Source organism: Delphinapterus leucas, chromosome X, assembly GCF_059928025.1.
Source record: "Delphinapterus leucas isolate spDelLeu-1000000601 "Yukka" chromosome X, BTC_Dleu_Yukka2, whole genome shotgun sequence".
NCBI lineage: Eukaryota > Metazoa > Chordata > Mammalia > Artiodactyla > Monodontidae > Delphinapterus > Delphinapterus leucas.
The window spans coordinates 45,340,999-45,353,630 of record NC_143150.1 but is presented as its reverse complement, the minus strand read 5'-3'; the positions used below and the strand labels follow the sequence as shown (position 1 = coordinate 45,353,630).

Sequence of the window (12,632 nt, the reverse complement as noted above, 5' to 3'; positions counted from 1 at the left end):
GTAAATCGCTTGTGTAAAATTGCCAAGATTGGTCTTTCCAAAGATGAATTTATAGGTCACATTGAAAACCTATTGGTTTTGTTCAGGAAAATTTTATATTTAAAATGTTAATAATTACCAGTCTGTTTTGAAAGCTGTGAAATAATTTATAGCAATTCGAAAACATTCTTAATGTGGCACAAAATAACGTCAACAAATGGATGAGTCTTTTGTTATTTTTACAACCTAATTTGTAAATGTCAAACGAAAATGGCTTGACGCCATTTCCCCATTACAAAAACAATGAATGTGACGTTAAAAGGGAAAAAAAAGGAACATAAAAAAGAAAGTTAAACCTCTCCTTGCACTCTCTGCTCCCCTTCCTGACACCTCTTCCCTAGCCCATTTTGGTGCAGCAACGTATCCAATGGGGACGCTAGTCTTAACAGCGTAAGAGAGAAAGAGAGAGTCCTCAAAGGAGCAGCCGAAAAGGCCTGAGCCAAGGCCTGAGGGTGGATGGGGGACGCAGACCCTCCCTGGTAACAGGAGAAGGGCAAACTCCAACCGCAGGGAGGTGATGCCACTTGTGGGCTCTCAGATTGGAGGGAAAGGAGCTGAGTGACCGGGCCTCGCGCACAGCTGGGTGGAGGGGGAGATCTTGCGCGCGGAGGTGGAGGGGAGGGTCCTGTTGAACTCCCCGCCGGCCCTGGTTGCGGGGGGGGATCGGAGGGCGAGCTAGGCGGTGACGCGGGGCCCTCACGTGACCGGGAGCTGCAGAGCGACGCAGCTTTCGGTGCAGTCGTCACTCGTGTCTGGGTACCAGCTCCCCGCTGCCCTGCGAACGGCGGGCTGGCATCGGGCCCGGGGGAAGCGGAGCAGGTAAGGGCCCCGTGCGCCAAAGCCAGGGCGGCAGCGGACTGCGGATCCCCGGAGCTGGTCGGGGGGTGGCGGACAAAGCAGGCTCAAGTTCCCAGAGCCTTCGCTCAGATTCTCCCGAGCCCTCCTCCTCCTCCCTACGTCTGTGCTGGGGAACCGTGAGCTTTGACAGGGCGAATGGTGGGGGGAGTGTCTCAAGAGGGAAATGCAGAGATTGAGATGCCCCATTCTCTCTGAATCTAATCACAGACCACACACGCCTGCTCCGCTTCCTGCTCATTTCAGTGGAAGGGACACGCCACGGTGGCGTTTGCAGAGAAAATGGTGGGCCTTAGTGACTGGACGGCAGGGTTGGTGAGGGTGGCGTCTTGCAATGTGGGGAGGGACGTTTGATAACTGGGTTCCTGAATCCAGCGTTGGGATCTGTGTCCTGGGTACTGGTCCCAGCGCTCAGTGCCTTTACTATCTCCTATCTGAAGACAGTAATTCGGGGTGGCACTGTTCGCGGCAAGGCGAGGGAAGAAGGAAAGGAGACAACTGCACAGGATCTGCGGAGGTTAGTGTGGGCACAGGCACCCGTTGTGAACAGTTGAAGCGCTCTATGAATATTCTCTGTGACAGGAACTTAGGCGCCTCTATTTGGTTGGGATATAGGGTGGGGCTATAGTGGACTTTCCCTAAACTGCGTTTACTTACCAAGCTTGGGCTTTTTAACGTAAAGTGTATGTTGAAGACCAATAAAGACGGCAACTTTTCTAGGGATGCTTTTATTTGTGCCTCAGAAAATACAAATTGTTGTCTCAAAGAATTACTTTTTTTTTTTTTTTTTGGAGATAGCCTTTGTGGGGCAGGGATGGTGATTTTGCAGAAGCAAAAGCCTCCCTCCACCACACACACACCTTGTCTCTTATGCTGGAGATTCCTAGAGATGGGTTTAAAGAGAAGTAGATGGCAGTAGGCTGTGATTCTAGAATATGGGATATGGGGGCCTCTATGTGTCTCCTGGTTTTCCAGTTTTTCAGATTTTCCCACCTGTCCGCACAGGTGAAGGAAAAGATGGACTTTTGGGAGAAGCCCTAGAATCCTACAGGTGGTTTTAGAATAATTCGCCTCTGTCTCTCCCCTTTTTCCTGCCTCCCCTTTCCACCCTGCCCATTTCAGTGCTGGAGAAGCCCTAGGTTTTGCTTGCCAGAGAACAGATCTCTAAATCCAGTAAGGCAGGTACTGGGACCCATGTTTCAGATGCTGGGATGTCACAAGCACTCAAGTTTCACCTTCCCTTTTTTCTCTGTTTTTTCCTAGGTCTTCCCATAGGGCGATAGTAGGGCTGTTTACCACTGAAAGCAAGGGAAATTGGGAGACTGGCCTGGGACCATGGAGGTTGGTGTGAAGATGGGCAGTGCCTGGGGGTAACAAGAGAGGGTGGGCATATGAGGTGGCTGAGACTTGAGACGGTCCTCTCAGTGGAGGGTTCTTCTGCCTCTCCTACACTCTGCCAAATTTCCACAGTGTTGCTACCCCCACTACTGATTTCAGTGCAGGAAATAGTAGAAATATTGGGGTAAGGGTGGGCCGGAGTGTGACAGAGAGAAGACTTGAAAGGATGGATCATATTAGCAAACTGGACATGTGCTCTCACAAGGCAGGGACTGGAGTCAGGGATCAAGGTGCTTGTTTGTTCTGTGAAGGATCTGGTCTCTACTATCTGTTTGTTTACTTGTCCACAGGTTGGTCTACAGGTCTGAAAGGTTTGAGATCACTGGAAGCAAAGAAACAAGAAGGAAATTATCCCTGATCAGTATAGACTGGCAAGAGGCTGGGGACTGGCTGGGTAGACATCAAAGGTGGGTTGCTGGAGACCAGTGCCCATCCAGTAGGGCCAGTGTCCAGTCTGGAGGATCCTCAGTCTCTCCTTTTTCCAGTCACTTTTCCCACTATCTCTTCACTTACCCCACACCTTCACCTTTATTTTGGCACAGGGAGTGGGGCAAATTGAAGGGGATAGAGAGGTAGTTTGCTAATAATATATCTGTCACAACAAGAGCAAAATCTTCACTTCCACCTGTCTATCTGTCTGTCTCTAGGTCCACAGATCTCATGAGTTTATAGATCTACTTTAGGGTATATCTCCAATCAAGAGAAGGAAAGAGGAGGGAACTGCCTTGATCATTACAGGTTGGTATGAGGGTGGGGACCTGTGGGAGTGGTGACCAGAGTAGGTCCAGTAAAAATCGAAGTCTGAGGGCTTCCCAGTCTTTACCATTCATAGTCAGCCTTACCACCATCCTTTCCACTGTTCATTTGGTATAAGGAAATGTGTACAGAAGTACCTTGGGGGAAATTGTTGGGCACTGGGGAAGATGGAGAGGAGATAAAATAAAAGGGATGGAGAGAGCATTTGCTAATCATCCTTTTCTTCCACCAAGCACATCATTTTTACACTTTCCTGTCCTTCTGTATCTATCTGTGTGATGCACAGAATTAGAAGAGAAATTTTAGTGCATTTCCTTCCTCCACTTCTAGGTCCACCTCCAGTGGCAACTGTAGTGGCCTTTGAGTGGCTGAAGACCAACACCCTCACAGGCCTATGCGCAGACCTACTACCCACTTTTCGCAGCCTGATTGAGCCCCTCTGTACCTTGTTCGTGTCTTCAGCAAGGGTGATTACATGGGTCGTGTTCAGGAAGTGGGCTGGGTGACCGCAGGACTGATGATCTGGGCTGGTGCTTGCTACTGCATTTACAGATTAACCAAGGGAAGAGCCCAGAGTGTGAGGAGACTTGCCAGAAATGGGTCCAGAGTCAAAATGGAGACTGTGGTTGGGATACAGAACCAGACCTTGGCGATGTGTGAAGCCATGGTTGGGACAGAGATTGAGACTAGATCCAAGCCCAAGACTGGAGCAGAAACTGGAGCAGGAGGTGGGGCTGGGGCTGAAGTAGAGACTAATACCACTGCTACAGCCAGAATCAAAGCCAACTCTCAAGCCAAGGCATGGGCTGAGGCAGAGACAGAGACCCAATCTGAGGCCAAGACAGTGGCTGGAACAGTGGTCATAACAGAGGCAGTGATTCTGACTGAGGCCAAAGCCAGTGAAGTGGCCATGAAAGAAGCAGTGACCCAAACTGACTCTGAGTCTGGGAGACTAGTCAAGAAAGAGGCAGTGACCCAGACCAAGGCTAAAGCTTGGGCACCTGGTGCTAGGGCAGAGACCAAGAAAGAAGCAATGACCCAGACCAAAGCAGAAACTCGTATATTGGCTGAAAAAGAGACAGAAATGAACAGAGTGATGGTGACACAGAATGAGGCCTTGGCAGTAATCAGGGAAGTGGCCAAGATGGGTACCATAAACAAGATTGGAAGTGTGGCTGAGACCAAGTTGAGAGCCCTGGAAGAGACTGTGAGTGTGGCCAAGACTCAGTCTGAGGCCAGGTCTGGTACCTCAGTTGATGCTAAGGGAAATCATAACACCAAGTCCAAGGCAGAATCTGGAGCAGACATGAAGTCCTGTGCACTGTCTCAGGCTGTGGCCAAGATCCAGGTTGACGACATGCTCGGTACTGGGGTTGAGGCCAAGGGGAACTGCAAAACTGTGTCTCAGGCAGGGTCTGTGGCAGATATGAGGGCTTCTGCTCAGCCTCAGATTGTAGCCAAGACTGAAGCTGTGCCTGGGGCAATGGTTGATGCTGGGGTTAATACCAATGCCATGTGTGAGGCAGGGGTTGGGGCAGGTACAAGTGCTTCTACGCAATCTCAGACTGTGACCAAGAAACAGGCTGAGACAATGTCTAGTGCCAGGGTTGATGATAGGGGAAATAACAATGTCACATCTAAGGCAATGACTGGAGCTGACATGAGGGCTGCCGCTCAGCCTCAGGCTGTAGCCAGTGCTCAGGCTGAGGCTACGTCTGATGCCAGGGGTAAGGGTAGAGGCAATTCCAATGCCGTATCTAAGGTGGGGGTTGGGACAGACACTGAGTCCTATGCACAGCCTCAGCCTAAGGCCAATGTCCAGGCTGATGCCTTGCCTGATGGCAGGATTAAGGCTCAGGGCAATGCCAACACCAAGTCTAAAGAAGAGGCTGGGACGGACACAAAGGCACAGTCTCAGACTTCCACTAAGAGCCAGGCTGAGGCTCTACCTAGTACCAGAGGTAAAGCTAGGGGCAAAGCCAAAGGCAAGTGTAAGGCAGGGGTCGGAGCAGACATGAAAACCTGTGCACAGCCTCAAGCTGGGGTCAAGGCCCAAGCTGAAATTTTCCCTGATTCCAGGACTGATGGCAGGGGCGATCCTGATACCATTTCTGGGGCAGGGGCTAAGGCAGAACTAAGGGCCTGTGGTCAGCCTCAGGAAATGGCCAGTTCCCAGGGCGAGGCCTTGCCTGGTGCCAAGAAGAAGGTCCAGGACAATCCCAATGCTGTGTCTAAGTCAGGGGCTGGGCCACATGCAAAGAGCTCTGCACAGCCCCAGGCTATGGCCAATACCCAAGGGGAAGCCTTGCCTGGTGTCAAGAATAAAGTCCGGGGCAATCCCAATACTGTGTCTAAGGCAGGTACTGGGCAAGATACAAAGGGCTCTGCCCAGCCTGAAACAGATACAACAAGCTCTGCTCAGCCCCAGGCTGTGGCCAGTTCTCAGGGCGAGGCCTTGTGTAGTACTAAGAATAAGATCCAGGGCAATCCTAATGCTGTGTCTAAGGCAGGGACTGGACCAGATACAAAGAACTCTGCCCAGCCCCAAGCTGTGGCCAGTTCCCAAGGTGAGACTTTGCCTGGTGTCAAGATTAAAGTCAGGAGCAATCTCAACGCTGTGTCTAAGGCGGGGGCTGGGCCAGATACAAAGGGCTCTGCCCAGCCTCAAACAGATACAACAGGCTCTGCTCAGCCCCAGGCTGTGGCCAATTACTGGGGTGAAGCCTTGTCTGCTACTAAGAATAAGGTCCGGGGCAATCCCAATGCTGTGTCTAAAGCAGGGGCTGGGCCAGATACAACGTGTTCTGCCCAGCCTCAAACAGATACAGCAAACACTGTCCAGCCCCAATCAGTGGCCAATTCTCAGGGTGAGGTCTTGCCTGGTGCCAAGAATAAGGTCAGGGGTAATCCCAATGATGTGTCTAAGGTAGGGTCTGGGCCAGATACAGTGGGCTCTGTTCAGCCCCAAGCTGAGTCTAATTCCCAAGGTGAAGCCTTACCTGGTGCCAGAAATAAGGTCCGGGGCAATCCCAATGCTGTGTCTAAGGTAGGGTCTGGGCCAGATACAAAGGGCTCTGCCCAGCCCCAGGCTGCAGCCAATTCCCAGGGTGAGACCTTATATGGTACTAAGAATAAGGTCCGGGGCAATCCCAATGCTGTGTCTAAGGTAGGGTCTAAGACAGATACGAAGGGCTCTGCTCAGCCCCAGGCTGCAGCCAGTTCCCTGGGTGAGGCCTTGTGTGGTACTAAGAATAAGGTCCGGGGCAATCCCAGTGCTGTGCCTAAGGCAGGGGCTGGGCCAGATACAGCAGACTCTGCCCAGCCTCAGACAGATACAACAGGCTCTACTCAGCCGCAGGCTGTGGCCAGTTCCCAGGGTGACGCCTTGCTTGGTGCCAGGAGTAAGGTCAAGGGCAATCCCAATGCTGTGTCTAAAGCAGGGACTGGACCAGGTACAACAGGCTCTGCCCCACCCCAGGCTGTGGCCAATTACCAGGGTGAGGCCTTGCTTGGTGCCAGGAGTAAGGTTAGGGGCAATCATGTTGCTGAGTCTAAGGTAGAGGCTGGAGCATGTACGATGGGCTCTGACCAGCGTCAGTCTGTAGCCCATTCCCAGAGTAAGACCTCGTATGGGGCAAAGGACAAGGCTATGCGTAAGTCTGAGGCAGAAGCCACAGGAGATGCCTCTGTAAAGCCAAAGCCGAAGGCTAAGGCCACGCCCACTTCTGAGAGTGAGGGTGGGGCAGGCACTCAGGCCTGCAAAAAGTCTCAGCCTAAGGTCCATGACTACTACTGGAATGGGATTGGTGTTGAGGACTGGATTGCTTCTGAGCGGTGGATCAAATTCAGGTTTCAGGCTAGGGATGGATACTGGGAGAATAGCATGTCCTGGGCTGATGATGAGAATGAAGCCAATGTTGAATCCTGGAGTGCAGCTAGGGGTGAGAATGAGGTTGGTATTCAATCCTGGGCTGGAGCTGGGGACCAGACCAGTGGAGGGCTCTGGGCTGGGAGTCATGCCAGTGAACAGTCCTGGGCTGCAGGCCAGGCCAGTGGGGGTTACTGGGTAGAGGCTGGGAACAAGGCTGTTGGAGGGTCCTGGACTGTGGCTGAGGACCAGGCCAGTGGGGCTTCTTGGGCTGGCACTGGCAACCAGGCCGTTGTGGTGCCCTGGACTGGAGCTCAGGCCAGTGAGAGTTCCTGGGCTGGGGGCCAGGCCAGTGGGGTATCCTGGACTGGGGGAGAGACCATTGGAGTGTCCTGGACTGTGGTTGAGAATCAGGCCAATGGAGCATCCTGGGCTGGGGCTGAGGCACAGGCCAGTGGAAGGTCCCAGGATGGGGCTGGGATTCAGGCTAATGGAGGGTCCTGGGCTCAGGCTACAGCTGGGAATGTGGTTAACATTGGGTACTGGGCTGTGGCTGTGGACCAGGCTACTGGAGGGTCCTGGATTCTGACTAGTGATCTGTCTGGCGGTGCATCCTGGGTTGGGACTAGTGATTTGTCTGGTGGTGGATCCAAGCCTAGACTTGAGCATCAGACCAATGAAAATGTGTCCTGGGCTGGAGCTGGGCTGGGGCCTGAAAACCAGTCCAGTGGAAGGGCCTGGGCTGACGCTGCAGACCAAGCCAGTGGAGGGTCTGGGCTAGGGCTTGTGGATGAGTCCAGCGGTGGGTCCTGGGTTACAGCTGGAGAACAGCCCAATAGAGGGTATAGGCCAGGGCTTGCAGACCAGTCCAGTGTTGGGTCCTGGACTGGCACTGGGAACCAGGCCAGTGAAGGATTCTTGGTGGGGGCCGTGGATCAGGCCAGTGGGGGTTCTTGGACTGGGACTCGTGATCAGCCTGGTGGTGGGTCCAAGCCTGGATTTAAGGATCAGGTCAGTGAAGAAGAGTCTTTGGCTGGGGCTGGTAGCCAGGCTGGTGGAGGGACTAGGTTGGGGCCTGAGGACCAGTCCAGTGGAGGGTCTTGGGCTGACTCTGGGGACCAAGCCAGTGGAGGCTTCTTGGTTGGGGCTGTGGACCAGGCCAATGAAGGGTCCTGGGTTGGACCTGGGCATCAGGCTGGTGGTGAGACAAAGCCTAGATATGAGGATCAGGCCAAATCTGGAAGAGTGTCTTGGGCTGACAGTGGGGGCCAGGCTAGTGGAGGCCAGGCTAGTGGAGGGTCTACACTGGGGCCCAGGGACCAGTCCGTTGGAGATTCCTGGGCTGGCATTGGGGACCAGGCCAGTGGAGGATCCAGGCCAGTGCTCAAGGATCAGTTCACTGGATGGTTCTATGCTTGCAGTGGGAGTCAGGCCAATACAGGAGGTTCCTGGGGTGGGGCTAGTGGCCAGGCCATTGGAGGGCCTGGGCTTGGGCCCATGAACCAGTCCAGTGGTGGGTCCTGGGCTGATACTGGGAGTCAGGTCAGTGGAGGGTCTTGGGCTGGGGCTGGGGATCAGGCTGGTAGCTGTTCCAAACCTGGATTTGAGGATCAGGCCAGTGGAGGAGCATTCTGGTCCGGTGCTCAGGACCATGCCATTGGAGGGTCTAGTCCAGGGCTTGCAGACCAGGCCAGTGGTGGGTCCTGGGTTGGTACTGGGAGTCAGGCCAGTGGAAGGTCCTGGATTGTGGCTGGGAATCAAGCTGGTAGCTGTTCCAAACCTGGGTTTGAGGATCAGGCCAGTGGAGGAGGCTCCTGGGCTGGCACTGGGGATCAGCCTTGTGGAAAATCCTGGGCTGGGTCTAAGCCTGGGAATGAGGCCAGTAGAGGGTCTAGCTTAGGGCCTGAAGAGCAGGAAAGTGGAGGTTCCTGGGCTAGGCCTGGAGACCAGACCAGTAGAAGGTCTCAGGTGAGTGCTGGGACAGAGGCCAATGAAGGATCCTGGTTTGGGGCTGGGAGTGAGGCTAGTACAGGGTCTTGGTTCTGGAGAGGGGAAGAAGCTGGTATTGTGTCTAGCCGTGGAGATAAAAATGAGGCCAGTATTGAATCCAGCTCAGTGGTTAGGGAAGAGGCTATCATTAGTTCTAGATTTGGGGCTGAGAGCAAAAACAGCATTGGGTCCTGGATCAGATCTGATGAGGCTGCCTATATGGATTCCTGTGTGGGGGCTGAGGCTGGGGCTGGGGTTGGGGCTGAGGTCAGGCAGGAGTCTTGGCTCTGGGATGGAGACACAGCCACTACAGGGTCTAGGCTTGGGGTTGGGGAAGAGGCTGGCACGGGGTCCTGGACTTTGGCTGGGGATGTAGATGAGGATGAGCTAAGTAGAGCATCCAGCCCCGATATTGAGGAGATAAGTTTAAGGTCCTTGTTTTGGGCTGAGAGTGAGAACAGTAATGCATTCAGATCTAAGCGTGAGAAAGATGTCAACTTTGAGCGTGGGGCTGGAGGTAAGGCCAGCACCAAGGATAAGCTTGAAGCTGCTGGTGGAGTCGATGTAAAGTCTTGTTTCTGGGATAGTAATGAAAACAGAAGTGAGGACAAATCTGCACCTAAGACTAAAGCCAAAAAGTCAGCTGAGTCAAGAGTCACATATCCATCTATGGTCCCTGGGGCAGGAATGGGATCATGGGCGGGAGCCATGATCTGGACAGAAATGAAATTTCCATATCAAAATGAATCCTGCTTCCCACCTGAAGATGAGCTCAGAAAGCAGATCAGGTCTGGGGAGAAAACTCAGCCTTGGGCCTGCCGCTGTAGACATGAAACTAATATGGATCCACGAGAGCTTGAAAAACTCATTTGCATGATTGAGATGACTGAAGATCCTTCTATTCATGAAATAGCCAATAATGCTCTGTATAACAGCCGTGATTACCCATTCTCCCATGAAGTCATTCGTAATGCAGGTAGAATCTCAATTATTGAAGGCTTGCTCAATAATCCCTACCCCAGTGTTAGGCAGAAGGCTTTAAATGCACTGAATAACATCTCGGTGGCTGCTGAAAATCACAGGAAGGTTAAAACATACTTAAACCAAGTATGTGAAGACACCATCACCTATCCCTTGAATTCAAATGTGCAGCTGGCTGGATTGAGATTGATAAAGCACCTGACTATTATTAGTGAATATCAGCATATGGTTACAAATTACATTTCAGAATTTCTTCGTTTGTTAACTGTGGGAAGTGGAGAAACTAAAGACCATATTTTGGGAATGCTTTTAAATTTCTCTAAAAACCCATCTATGACAAAAGACTTGCTCATTGCCAATGCACCAGCATCACTGATTAATATCTTTAGCAAGAAAGAGACAAAGGAAAATATTCTTAATGCTCTCTCACTATTTGAAAATATAAATTACCATTTTAAAAGAAGAGCAAAAGTATTTACCCAGGACAAGTTCAGTAAAAATTCCCTTTATTTCATATTCCAACGACCTAAAGCATGTGCCAAGAAACTTCGAGTCTTAGCAGCAGAATACAATGACCCTGAGGTGAAAGAAAGAGTTGAGCTATTATTAAGTAAACTCTGATTAGTTGTAATTTTCCAAACAAATTTGAGTAATATTTGGGTTTTGCAGCCTGGAAGTAATGCACATTGTAAATTGCATTATAATTTCTAAAGTGATGTTGCTTATGATGGTCGTTAGCTGGACCATTTTATGAACACCAAATGAATTCAATTTTGTACTGAAAATACATGTGTTGATTTTTACCTTGTCTGGATTGAGATATTTTTGGTATGCTTCATGAGCAGAAACTGAGCTGATTCTTCATAAGTAAGGTAATCTTTGGTCCTTTGTGTGGACTTATGTTTATACATTTGAGACTTTATTTTTATGTCATCAATAAAGTTGTGTGTTTTAAGCAGAAAAAAAAGACACGTCTTTGTCCTTGAGTCTGTGATCTATTTGGAAAGGCAAGATGTATGGAAACAAAAAGATACTAACAAAACCCAAGAGCCTATGATCATAGCCAGCTGTTTCCCATTAGTGCTTAAAGGCAGAAGAAACTTCTGCATGCAACAGTGTTCAGGGAAAGTTTTGCAGAGGAGGGGGCACTTAAGTAAGCTGGGCATGAAAGACAGGATAAAAACAGGGCAGAAGGGCATTGGAGGAGGGAGGAGTGACGGGAAGAAAGGCATGGAGGTGGGAATTTTGCTCCACAGAGGAGACTGGCCTGCCTGGAGTACAAAGTGTGGGGAGGGGAGTGATGGAAAATACAGTCCAGCAGTTGGGTGAGTCCCATTCATGGAGGATCCCTGATTTCTAAACTGAGGCGTCTGTATATTCTACCCACTTCTGGGAGACACGAAAGCCTTTTGTGACCAGAGGAGTGACAAGATGAAAGGAACATTATGTGACTGACTTGCGTGCAGAATGGGTCAGAGTTGGGGTGGGGACAGGATTGGCCACTGGAGATTGGAACACCACTTAGGAAGTTACCACCATAGTTCAGGCATAGTTCCTAAAGGCGTGAAATTTCACTGGTGGCAATGGGAGTGGCAAGGGGAGGAAGGAAGTGAGAGTTGCTTTGAATGAAGAAGTGCTGGAACCTATCCTGGGGACATACAGAGAGGGACAATTTTATTGTAGGGTCCTGAGGGCATTTGATAGGAAAACATCCTCTTTCTTGTCCAACTCTGGTGTCTATGGGAGTGAATATGTTAGTGATTATTTTGGAATTATGAAAAAATATAATAGAAGAAATAATAATTTTTAGTGCTTCTATCAGATTTCTTTTACAAGATTGGTTGGGGCAGGGTCTTTATGGAACCATTGAGAGGGCTGTTGGCATCCATACTGGAGAAGATCCACCTCTCTTCCAACCCAGAGTATGGTGAAGGTGTGGGTGGAGGGACACCTTCAAACTGTACTGGTGGGAGCATACTTGGTACAAGATCCATTTGGATACATGTTTTAGAAGCTTTCAAGATGTGCACGCTCTTTGACCCAGAAATTCCTCTTGTAGAAATTTATCATTAGGAGATAATCAAATAATCAGCTTGTACAAGGCTGTGCATCTGCACCTTTTTGAAGAGTGAAAAATTGTGAATGACCCAAGTGTCTTGAAATAGGCACTTGGCTAAGAAATTAAGGTATGTATACACATTGAGACATTATGCAGCTCTTGAAAATGTTGATGGGCAACTACACTTATTTACATGGGAAAAATTCAGCATATAATCTTAAATGGGGAAAATAGGCCGCAAAAGCACATGCTATACTTTTTATGAAGAAAGAACATATATTTAAATTATCTTTATGTATAAACTTTGGTGTGTATACTCTTGAGAATGTGGATAGTTCCCTGAGAGTGTAAGATTAATGGGTAATTTTACCTGTTTTTTACTTATCTGTATTTTCTGATATTTATATAATAAACCAGGACTTTTTGCATAATTTACTAAAAGGAAACGGGTGAATTCAGGCTAAGCAGGCCTGTTAATAGCATTTCAGGGCACTAGAGCAAAAGTATAAATGGAGGTTCACATATTTATGTCTGAATATTTGGAAGGTATAAATAAAATTTTAAAATAAATATTACTTAAATAAAGCCATAAATATAAGTATAAATGTTTGAAATTTTAAATTTCATTAATCGTTTTGAAAGTAAAGCTGTTCTCAATTCTAGCATTTGATGGTCACCAACTTTCCA

General features: G+C 49.7%; 1 protein-coding gene across 2 annotated transcripts; it reads left to right on the top strand.

Moving 5' to 3' along the window:
- The first annotated feature begins 1,026 nt into the window (after positions 1-1,026).
- ARMCX4 (armadillo repeat containing X-linked 4) lies at positions 1,027-12,162 on the top strand. 2 transcript variants are annotated; one of them, XM_089904272.1, is made up of 5 exons: positions 1,027-1,411; positions 2,158-2,235; positions 2,583-2,699; positions 2,940-3,030; positions 3,379-12,162. In XM_089904272.1, exon 5 carries the CDS (start codon positions 3,524-3,526, stop codon positions 10,505-10,507), a length of 6,984 nt encoding a protein of 2,327 aa, XP_089760398.1. In that variant the 5' UTR covers positions 1,027-1,411; positions 2,158-2,235; positions 2,583-2,699; positions 2,940-3,030; positions 3,379-3,523; the 3' UTR covers positions 10,508-12,162. The 2 variants fall into 2 exon arrangements, with proteins under 2 accessions (XP_089760398.1, XP_022436469.1); XM_022580761.3 differs by having other exon boundaries at positions 1,027-2,235.
- The last annotated feature ends 470 nt before the right edge of the window (positions 12,163-12,632 follow it).

Excerpts from the sequence above, each read along its gene's own strand:
- ARMCX4 (XM_089904272.1), top strand. The coding sequence starts at position 3,524 with ATGGGTCGTGTTCAGGAAGTGGGCTGGGTGACCGCAGGACTGATGATC.